Below are 10,759 nucleotides of genomic sequence, written 5' to 3' on the forward strand. Positions count from 1 at the left end.
CGGCTATCGGCTGGACAAATAGCTGAACATATTTCAATGTAAATGGGTCAAACGCAAACTATGAATGGAAAGAGGGGGCCTGGAGACAATTTATGTCAGGGGTCAAAATTGTAGTCGATGCCATTCAATCGAGAACGGTCCACCGATCGTGTGGTGCATAGTGTGTGAATCAATGGCTCGCGGCGTGGTGCTCACGCGGCGTCTTCGTCTCATCGATGTTTGTCTCGTTGTAGCGCTGATTGCTAAGGCGACAGGACTGCCTCAACCCTCAAGACACGTCGTAAGTATCAACCTGTGATTTAGTTAAGTCGCGCATGTGTTGTTTCGTGTACTGAATCAATCTGGTATCGTTATCGCGATGCGAAGCTGTTAAATTTCTATGGGTCAAAAGATCTCGCGCGCGAACGAAATGTGTGCCACCGTTGATGGTGATACAATGTTGTTTTAGGATTTGCCGGAAGGCAGCAACGATGCCGAGTTTCATTCAAATTCCATGGGAGTTTCCAAGGTGATCGACCTAAATACGGTACTTAAAATAATTCTATTTTTAAGAATTCAAGTTTGATAGAAAATTCTTTGATTTTTGGGGACGATTGCCTATAAAGATCACATATTAAAATCATGCTACATAGAAAAAATGAGCAAGGATTCTCCGTGGGAAAAAATCGAATGTTAATCGTCCATCCAAATCTGCTCACAAATGAACAGGTGGAAATTATTGGAGGACATATAGTTGCAAACTTTTGTTTCGGATGGCCGTCGAGGGTGTTACGTCTGCCGACCAACTTTGAAGTGAGAAGTAAAAGATCCAACAAGCAATATTATTTCGTTGGTCGTAAGACAAGGGGCCAAACGCAAAGTCAATACTTGCAGTTTGGAGATGGTGAGAATCCAGGGAAAGCTGAGGCGGAAGCAACTCGACAAGGAAGCAAGGCTGTTGTGTGTAAGTGTATTAAAAGTGGCGAGATAATATTAATCAATAATAATTGATTTTGTGATGGTTTGAAGATGGTTCCAGAGGAATGGGACAAGCGCAAAGTCAAAGTGATCCATTCAGTTGTGCTGATTGCTATGGATATGGAGGTTCCGGTATTCCGGGTTCACAAACGTCTACCTCACCTTTTGCCCCAGGATTAAATGGAGAACAGTTATCAGGTGGTCGACGGTTTGATGCATCGGGCCGACCAATTTTAACTACTGGCGCAGACCCTGGATTATCCCAAACGGATATTTATGGAAGACCTATTGGTGGCGATGGTCGATCCCCAGGAGTCACAGGTCCAACCCAGGCAGGACAAGGATTTATTCCTGGAAGAGGTCCCGGTGCTGGTCAACAACATGGTGGGCAAGTGCCAGGTCAACTATTAGAAACACCGGTTGGTAGCTTAATTCAATCAGGAACACGTGGCCAGAATGGTAAACCCGGCGTTTCTGGCACTAACGCTCTCTTTATACCCGGCCAAACACCCGGAACACATCAAACTCGCCCAGGTCAAACAGGTGGCTACCAACAAGGTGGTCAAGTACAACCCGGTACTGGAGGTGGAACCATTTTTACACCAGGACAGGCAGGCCAAGCACCTGGATCATTTCAAACACATCCTGGGCAAACTATATTGAGAGGACCGGACGGTGGACAAGCTCCAGGAACACATCAAATACAACCTGGTCAAGCAGGTGGAGACTTATTACCGGGCACTACAACTGGTGGAGGAAGAGGTCCATCAGGATCATTTCAAACGTACCCAGGTGGTCCTGGAAGTGGTACAATATTGAGACCTGGTCAAACTCATCCAAGCCAAACCGGTGGACTACAACCAGGAATAACAGGCGGACCTGGTACAGGAACATATTTTACTCCAGGACAAGTATCTACGGGTGGTCAATATCCTAGTGGTGGTAGTCAACCTGGTTCGGACCAAACACCTTCTACTCATGCAGGTGGAACACAAGGAACAACAGGTGGCCCTGCAACTGGAACACAATTTACCCCAGGACAAGCACCAGGTTTATTACAAATTCGTCCAGGCCAAGTAGGAGGACCAAGCGGTGGTCAAATACCTGGATCCATACACACACAACCCGGTTCGCAAATATACGATCATGATGGTCTTCAAAACCCGGCGGACGTCCAGTGCATCCCGGTGATGTTGGAGCAATTGCACCTGGCGCGCAAATTCAACAGGGTGGTGTAACAACTCAACCAGGTGAAACAACCTATTTTATTCCTGGTGGTATAAGACAACGGCCAGGCGATGGTTCTTTTGGTTACTATCCATCGACCGGAACACCAGGTGGAAGAATCCAGGGAGGAGATTCAGGTATACAAGATGGAACTTTCAACGGTCAATTAGCCGGACAATACCGACCGGCAAGTGGCCCAGGGGGGAATTTTCCGGCACATTTCAAGGTAGATATAGCCCACATGGATCTAGAACACATATAGGTTCACAAGGAGCGCAAATTAGTGGAGGTGGACAGCAAACTGGAGATAGTGCGCAGCAGGTTCATTATCCAGGATCTATTATTGATCCGGTGGTCAAAGAGGGCAAGGTTCTCTTGAACAACAAGGATTTCCAGGCGAGTCAGTTGGAGGACAGCAATGGTCACAAGCAGGTACACCCGGAAGTCAAATCCCAACAGGTTCATCAATTACTGGACAAATTCCGGGCCAATATGTACAAGGTATAGGAACACAAGGCGGCACATCCACACATACTGGACAAGGTACTTTCATTCCCGGTCAAACTCAAATCCCATCAACAAGTCAAACAATTCAGAACGGTTACCCTGATACAACTAGTTCGGGGCACGTATGGAGTGGACAACCAGGGCAAAGTCAATTATCTCCAGGTGGTAGTCAACCTGGCTATCAACACGGACAGTACATACACCAGGACAAATACATACAACAACCGGTGGTCAATATCCTAGTGGAGGTAGACAACCAGGTTATCAACAAGGGACAGTACATACACCAGGACAAATACATACAACAACCGCTGGCCAATATCCTAGCAGTGCAGGCGGCCAACCTGGTTATCAACAAGGTACGAGCGGACAAGGTCCAATAGGTGGCCAACCAGGCTATCAACAAGGTGCTGGACAAATACCTGAACAATCGCATTTAACAACTGACGGTCAATATCCTAGTGGCAGTAGTGGTCAACCAGGTTATCAACAAGGAGCACCAGGACAATTGCAAATCTCGACTGGGGGACAATACCCAACGGGTGGTACCAGTCAACCAGGTTATCAGCAAGGAACACCTGGACAAATTCACTCAGGGACAGATGGTCAATACCCAGGTAGTGCAAGTGGTCAACCTGGTTACCAAACAGGAACAGGACAACCACAGGGACATTTACAAACACCTACTGGTGCTCTGTATCCTGGTGGTTCTGGTCAACCTGGTTATCACCAAGGAACAGAATTTACACCGGGTTATCCAGGCCAAACTACAGGTACAGGTCAGCAAGGTGGTACAACCGGAGGACAACAATTTTATGGCCAACAACCAGGAACAAGTGGACAACAAATAGGAGGAGGCGGACCAACTTACGGTACACAAACACCTTATGGTCAACAAGGTGGTCAAACATTAGGAAGCGGTGTTGGAGACTATGCAGGTTCTGGCGTTCCACAGGTAGGACAATTCCAACTCCCCGGTCAAGCAGGTCAAGGTTTAGAAGCGGACGATTCTGATACGCAAGCGCAAAGTACAATTCAGCGGTCAGATAATGAAACTCAGGCGAGTGCCTCTTCTTCGGGTCGGTTTGCTGGCGGTACGGCACAATCACAAGTATCTGGATCTTACGCAGGTACAGGATCATTTAGTGCCTCGGCAGGTAGCAACGACGGATTACGCGGTGCGCAAACACAGGTTTCCGGTAATTCGGAAGGTACCCTCAGTTCCTCTCAAGGTATGGGAGGCCGAGGTAAATCCCAAGCACAAGTCCAACTTTCAGCGGACACTGGTGACACCACCTCAAGTGCCCAATCCGGTGGATTAAACCACGGTACCAACACACAAGTACAATCGGGAATTAAAGGGGGAATGGCAGATGCACAAGCCAACGGTCCAGGTAGCACCTCTTCTCAAGCACAAATAGGTTTCTCTCCATACGACGCAAACACCAATGACGACGATCCTGGAAATCCCCACAACGGAGGAGGAACGGCAAGCGCCTCAAGTGGAACTCACGCGGGTAAATCCCAAGTACAAATTAATGGAAAATACGCGTTTGGTATACGCTACACGGGCCAAGCTCAAGCTTCCTCCGCAAATTCCGGCTACACGGCTGATAATATCAATTTACCAACAATGCGACCAATCGACTTCTCACAAAACACTTATAGCAAACCAGCAAAACAAGAAAAAGTTAACGTGCGTCAAATAGACGACCCCAGCTTAATAAAAATTATTACATCTTCAACAACTCCATTACCCGATGATGATGATGAAGAAGAATACGACGACTATGAAGATCCTAACCCACCACCAAGACATAACTTGGTTCAACAAGCAAAAACAAGAAGTCTAATGCATGACGCCCTTGATCCTCTAGAAGATATAGAAGATCATGGTATTCAAATCGAAGGCCAGCTAAAACACGGCGATATAATTCAAACAGGTCAATACATTCCAGGGAGCACCGGGTACAAAATCCCACAAGGTTTTCGTGGCCGTGTCACCGAAGATCAACAGCAACACGAAACAGATAGCGACTTAGGCAAAAGAATCATCTACGCAGCTGGAGCTAACGCAAATCGTCGTGGGCACAACGATGGATACGGTTCAGGTTATTCCTACCAACCAAGATACTCCCCAGTCCAATACGGTTTCAAATCATCAAACCAACCAAAGAATTTCGTCTCAGTGACAAAATCAGAAACAGGTTCACGTAATATCATCACTGGAAAGAAAACTCCCTCAGTTTATTATACACAATCATCAACGTGTGGATATTTCACCAATACGTGCGTCTATAGCAATGGGCGAAAGATCTGCCTACCGAAACCGAAGGCCAATCCGGATGGAACACCCATTGTATGCAGAAACTAAATGGACACTCGACTATAAAACAATATAATACCATCACTGCCAGACGTATTATAATTATAACTTAAAGTATCTATTTTCATACATTGCTTTTTTTTAATTAACTGCGAGTAAAATATTGTAGTTTTATTAATAATGATTAAACGTTTGAAAACACAATGCCTAGAAAATTTATTATATTCCAAGTCACGACTTTTGTTGATTGTTAAATTAATAGAATGACGCTAAGTGATTACAATTTGAAAGTGCGGCCTTCCTATCATTTGCCTACTTAAGAAATTGTAGGAAACACAATTTAATCAATCAATATGAATAGCTACGTGATTGTGTTCCTGGTGATTTGTGTTGTTAGCATTAAAGGACAAACTGTTGTTGATAAAATAGAGGTAATAGAAATAAGAATCATTCGAAATAAGATGTAATTAAACTACATTTTTAGAGTATCGAAGGAAAATTCGATTTTAACCCCAATGTGATTCCAGCAAGGATGTATGATTACTCAACGGTATTATCTCACAAAAAATAAAATTCTCCTATATACTTATTGATGTAAATCGAATTTTAGAATACAATTGCCTATAAAGACAAATCAACCAACAAATGCTACATCCAAAGAATGCAGAAAACCACCCCAGCCCCGCTGTACATCTCCGATTCAAAAAGCGACACGCAAGAAGTAGAAATACTAGCAGGACGAGGAATTGCGCGCTTTTGCCGTGGACTAGAAGTCTACAAACTGCTCGTGCAGATAAAATAACTTCCGTGTACAAAAATCAGTCCTTTTACTTTTTCTTTAGCTATACATCATAGTTAATTCGTGGTTAAATAAATAGTACGTACCTCACAAGTGGTACCGCAAATCACAAGTGGAATCCTAAAAGTTGCTAACTTCTTCGTCGCTCATCGTTGTCGAGGAGACGTTCAGCAGATTGCCGGCACTGCTAGAGTTACGTAATCTAAACAATCAGAATCCACCGCAATTGCGAGTTACAATCAATCCGAAATAAAGAAAAGGATGATAGTAAAACTTCAAGCGCACCAAATTAACCGCAACCAAAGTTACTTACGCAGTCGTCATCGAGCGTCGCCATTTCCTCACCGCCATCTTCGTTATTTAGTATTTCATCGCTAAGTCAGTGAATGAAAAGAAAGTTATGAGATAAGCGTCTACCCAAAACCACCTCACAATTATGATTATGTTATTCGATAGCAGAAAAGCAATAAAATTCAACCGTGTGTTTGCTAACCTTGAGTTTAAATGTTGAAGTTGCACATGACAGTTATCCACCTGCTCCTGAAGCTCATCATTGGTGCGTTGTAGCTTTCGCATCGCATTGCTAGTCACGTCGATTTCATCTTCAGCTAGTGCCAGATCTCGTTTAAGTTCTTCGACTCTAGCACGCAGCTTTTTCACGTCGGTTTCGTATTGTTCAGCGCGACGTGCTGCGTGCGCGTTTTCTGTAATCCTTTCTTGTAGCAGTTTCTTTAACTTACTCTGTGCGTGCTTATACTCGACTATTTCTTTATTTCTATCGACTAATTCAGACTGTAGGTGACGGAATTCAGCGTCTGAGTTCGTGATTGGTCTGCCCTTGCGTTCGATGCGTTCTTGAATATCACGCAATTCAGCGCGAAGTTTTTTGTTTTCGCGTTCTAGTGTAAGTTTTTCGGTTTCGAGACGTTCGCGTTTGCCCCATTCGGCGGCGTTTTCAGCTTGCAGACGCTCCAACTAATAATTTGATTTTAAAAACACTTATAAATACTAGTTAAATATATTACCTCTGCACGTAGATCATTTATACGTCTATCCATACCATCGCGGGTGTTTGTTTCGTCTTGAAGATCACACTTCAACAATCGAATTTCCTCCTGATGGGTATCTTGCAGGGTGAGCATTTCGCGGACAGCTTCCTGTCGTGCCTCACGACATTCTTCCAGTTTTTCTTTCAATTCTTGGACTTCACTTCCCAGCCTTTCAAGTGTGTGATGCATTTGTGCTTTATCACTATAAATACATTATATTATTACTATTTTAAGTTTATTATTGAATTTTAACTCACTCTCTTTCACTCTGAAGTGTCTTATTGGTTTCATCCAATCTTAGTTGCAACATAGACATCTTCTGCATTAAATACTCTTCATCATACTCATCAGAGTGTGATTTGGATGTAATTGAATTCTTCTCATCATTATCAACTTGCTTTGGTACAGCTCCATGCAGCACATATTCTTCAGCTAGAATTGACCTGTTCTTTTGTTCTTCTGTAGTGCTATCACAATCAATACCATTCACCTTGATAGTACTACTGAATTCTTCACCAAGTGCCTCAAATATCTGAGTATCAAATTGTCCAGCATGCTTGAGTAGAAGAATGTGAATCTTTTCAATTTCTTTCTTAAGATGATCATTTTGCAACTCTACATCTTGTTTTTCTTTCTTGTAGATGTTGCTGTCTTTTAGGGCCATGTCTAACTTGGTGCGGAGTTGTTTTGACTCATCGCGGGCTTTGTTGCGCTCATTACGCACTTTGCTCCATTTATCTCTCCAGTTGGCTGTGCAGTCTGACCACCAACGCATTGTTTTCTCCATTTGTGCCGCCCGAGCACGCGCTTCTTCTAATTCGCGTTTTCGCATTGTCTGCACGAAGACAATGAACAAAAATGTAGCAAAATCTTGATAAATTTATGCAATTTGATGTGGTGGCTTACCTCGGTGGCTTCCCATTCTGCGTCCGGGAATCGGGACGATGCAAGGGAGGCTGTATCATGCTCCCTAGCATGTCGCCTTGACGACGTCCCACTCGTTGAACTCTGGGCCATTTTAAAGGCGTTTTACCACATCACCACTTGTATGAAGCTTCGCGAATATTTCTTAACTCACTAGTTACGGATCTAGCGGATTATCTAGCCTCCAGCACTCCTGTTTGTTTCCCCCGTTCCCGACCCTGTGTTTTCACTTTTTTCTTTGCTGAACTAGTTATTTCTAAAGGCTGCCGTTGAGGGAGCCACAATTATTGTGCAGAATTAAAATACACCCACTAAGAATATTTTCTAATGATTGTATGCATAAACTAGAAGTTATACGTTAATAAACACTAGTTAATATAAATTTAAATTACAAATCAATGTTTTTATATGCGTATTATTTAAAATTGAAGGTTATATTTAGCGCAAGCGCATTTTAGTGACACCTGCATCCTTCGCGCCTTTTCGCTTCTAACCTTGAAACTACACACCGAAAATTACCGCCGTTTGATGTTGTAAAACGATAAACCTGTATTCGTTTTTTGTAAAAATAATCGTGTTATATCATTGTCTTGTTATTATCAAGTATTTGTCATCATGTCGGATCCACAATTAACCACCGGAGCTATTTATGTACGTTTTCCTATTGTTTTTTTCTTTACTTATAGAAATATATAATTGCGTCTTATTGTGTAATTCCAGAAAATACTGCGCGGCGTTGTGCTGGAGGATCCAATCTTGCAGATCATCGGCAGTAAACGCATCGATTCTCAATCCGCAGAGAAATCTCGCCATCGCATTCTGCTCTCTGATGGAAAATACAAAGTTTCTTATGCCATGTACACAGTGCAACCTAATGATACACTTGCAATTGGTGGAGAGATTGCTGAAAACACTGTCATCAAGATGAAGAAATTCATTACCAGTACCATTGCTGCACCCAATAAAGGTGGTGAGAAGTAGGGAAATTTACATTTACTCTCATTATGTTATTTATTAATTTGAATTTTCAAATTATCTAGGAATGTTCTTATTATACTTGATGTGGAAGTAGTCAAAGATGGCAAGCAGGTTGGCAGAATTCTTGGCAGCCCAGAGGCGCTCCCCAGTGATTTGTCCACCATTGAGAACAAAGAGAACAATTCATCATCAAATTCTGCATCATCCCTTCAAAGTAATTCCAGGACTCCCACTTCAAATGATTATGAACCAGCTCCAAAGAGACCTAATCTCTCTGGTCCAGCCCCATCTGCAGATACCAGCTCATTCAGTGCAGAGCTGATTATGCCAATCAGCAGTTTGAGTCCATATCAAAACAAATGGGTGATCAAGGCTAGAGTGACCAATAAGGGTCCAATCCGAAAATGGTCCAACTCGAAGGGTGAGGGTCAACTGTTCAGTTTTGATTTACTGGACCAAAGCGGTGAGATCCGAGCGACCGGATTCAGAGACATGGTTGATAAATACTATGAATTTCTACAAGTTGATAAGATTTACTACATTTCAAAGTGTCAGATCAAAATGGCGAACAAGAAGTTTTCTTCATTGAAGAATGACTATGAAATGACTCTTGGAGCCGAGTCGGTTATTCAAGAATGTGCTGAGGATGGAGACATGCCGACTGTTCAATACAGCTTTACTACTTTTGATAAGATTGCTGCAATGGAAGCCAACACGATGATTGGTGAGCAAAAATTTACAACAAAATCTCAAAATACTTTAAATTATTTTCTTCCGCAGATGTAATTGGAGTTTGTAAGCAAATTGGTGATGTTCAAACCCTAACCGCACGTTCAACAGGAAAAGAGTTAAAGAAGCGTGACATTGTTCTTGTTGATCAAAGCAAGTCTGCTATCACTTTAACTTTATGGGGAAATGATGCAGAGACATTCGATTCAAGCAACGATATTGTCGCTGTCAAAGGCGCGCGTATTACCGAGTTTGGCGGAGGCAAAAGTATCTCTGTACCGAACGGCGGTACATTTAAACTGAACCCTGATGTAAAAGAGGCGTTTGCTTTGCGTGGATGGTACGATAATGGTGGAAACAGGGAAGAAGCGGCGAATTTGAGCGCTAGGACTGGCGGAGGTGGCGGGGCTGCTAGTTGGTTCAGTTTCAAACAAGTACAAAATGAAGGACTTGGAGCTACCGAACGTGGCGATTACTATCAGAATGTTGCTACGATTCTTATGATCCGCAGCGAGAATTTGATGTATGAGGCATGCGCCAATGAAGGGTGCAACAAGAAGGTTGTGAATCTTGAGAATGGAAGATACAGATGTGAAAAATGCAACATTGAGTCAACTGAATTCAAGTATAGACTCATTGGAAACGTAAGAATTAAAATAAACATTAAGTGTTTTTTTTTTATATGTAATTAAACAAATTTCAGATGAATTTGGGCGATTGGAGTGGAAATCAATGGTCGACTATCTTCAATCCGGATTGTGAGTTTATTTTTGGCAAAACAGCTCAGGAAATCGGCGATGGAGCCCGAAATGATCCATCGTTCATGCAAAATTTGGCTAGCGATGCCAATTTCAAACAATTTCAATTCAAGTTTCGTGTTAAGACTGAAACTTACAATGTAAGTATCTCAAATGATGAGATTTTAATATAATTTTCACGATATTTTGTTTTGGTCTAGGATGATTCTCGATTGCAAACGGTTGCGGTGAAAGTCGAACCGGTCAACTACAGGACTTACAACGCACAACTCCTTTCTCAGATTCAAGCAATGACTGCTTAAAATGCACATCATTTATTTATACATTATTTCTTATACCTTTATTACTTTATTATGCACTTACTTATAATAAAAATTAGTCAAAAAGTAACCCTATCTATCTTTTTCCCTGATTAATTATGTTTACTGGTGTATGTACGAGTTGTATGCTTATAATTTTTGTTTGTTGATGGTATGTTGGGTTGCCTATGTTATGTGGACAATTT

At 42.4% G+C, this 10,759-nt stretch overlaps 3 protein-coding genes and 1 long non-coding RNA gene across 6 annotated transcripts; 3 read left to right on the forward strand and 1 right to left on the reverse strand.

Annotated features, from left to right (window-relative positions):
* Positions 1-602: 602 nt before the first annotated feature.
* Positions 603-5,221, forward strand: LOC135794665 (hornerin-like). The gene is given in 5 exon segments (XM_065306008.1): positions 603-943; positions 1,009-2,126; positions 2,129-2,378; positions 2,381-2,685; positions 2,861-5,221. Coding segments are annotated over 5 exon segments (4,200 nt in total). The 5' UTR covers positions 603-621; the 3' UTR covers positions 5,066-5,221.
* A 122-nt stretch (positions 5,222-5,343) lies between these two features.
* Positions 5,344-6,308, forward strand: LOC135794698 (uncharacterized). Its single transcript, XR_010548936.1, has 3 exons — positions 5,344-5,448; positions 5,502-5,567; positions 5,628-6,308. It is a non-coding gene; the product is annotated as an uncharacterized lncRNA (long non-coding RNA).
* Positions 5,828-8,228, reverse strand: LOC135794695 (coiled-coil domain-containing protein 102A-like). 3 transcript variants are annotated; one of them, XM_065306061.1, is made up of 6 exons: positions 7,772-8,227; positions 7,123-7,700; positions 6,842-7,067; positions 6,310-6,791; positions 6,130-6,190; positions 5,828-6,018 (listed from the first exon to the last, which is right to left on the reverse strand). In XM_065306061.1, exons 1-6 carry the CDS (start codon positions 7,880-7,882, stop codon positions 6,010-6,012), a joined length of 1,467 nt encoding a protein of 488 aa, XP_065162133.1. In that variant the 5' UTR covers positions 7,883-8,227; the 3' UTR covers positions 5,828-6,009. The 3 variants fall into 3 exon arrangements, with proteins under 3 accessions (XP_065162133.1, XP_065162131.1, XP_065162132.1); XM_065306059.1 differs by having other exon boundaries at positions 5,828-6,190; positions 7,772-8,228; XM_065306060.1 differs by lacking the exon at positions 6,130-6,190 and having other exon boundaries at positions 7,772-8,226.
* Positions 8,229-8,254: 26 nt separating this feature from the next.
* LOC135794693 (replication protein A 70 kDa DNA-binding subunit-like) lies at positions 8,255-10,644 on the forward strand. Its single transcript, XM_065306056.1, has 6 exons — positions 8,255-8,440; positions 8,510-8,766; positions 8,830-9,491; positions 9,548-10,140; positions 10,200-10,394; positions 10,455-10,644. The coding sequence occupies exons 1-6, from the start codon at positions 8,405-8,407 to the stop codon at positions 10,554-10,556; spliced, it is 1,845 nt and encodes a 614-aa protein (XP_065162128.1). The 5' UTR covers positions 8,255-8,404; the 3' UTR covers positions 10,557-10,644.
* The last annotated feature ends 115 nt before the right edge of the window (positions 10,645-10,759 follow it).

This window comes from Atheta coriaria, unplaced genomic scaffold (genome assembly GCF_025399875.1).
Source record: "Atheta coriaria isolate IRGN ID8LTWV9N9 unplaced genomic scaffold, Caltech_Dcor_3.1 hic_scaffold_6_pilon, whole genome shotgun sequence".
In the NCBI taxonomy this organism is placed as follows: domain Eukaryota; kingdom Metazoa; phylum Arthropoda; class Insecta; order Coleoptera; family Staphylinidae; genus Dalotia; species Dalotia coriaria.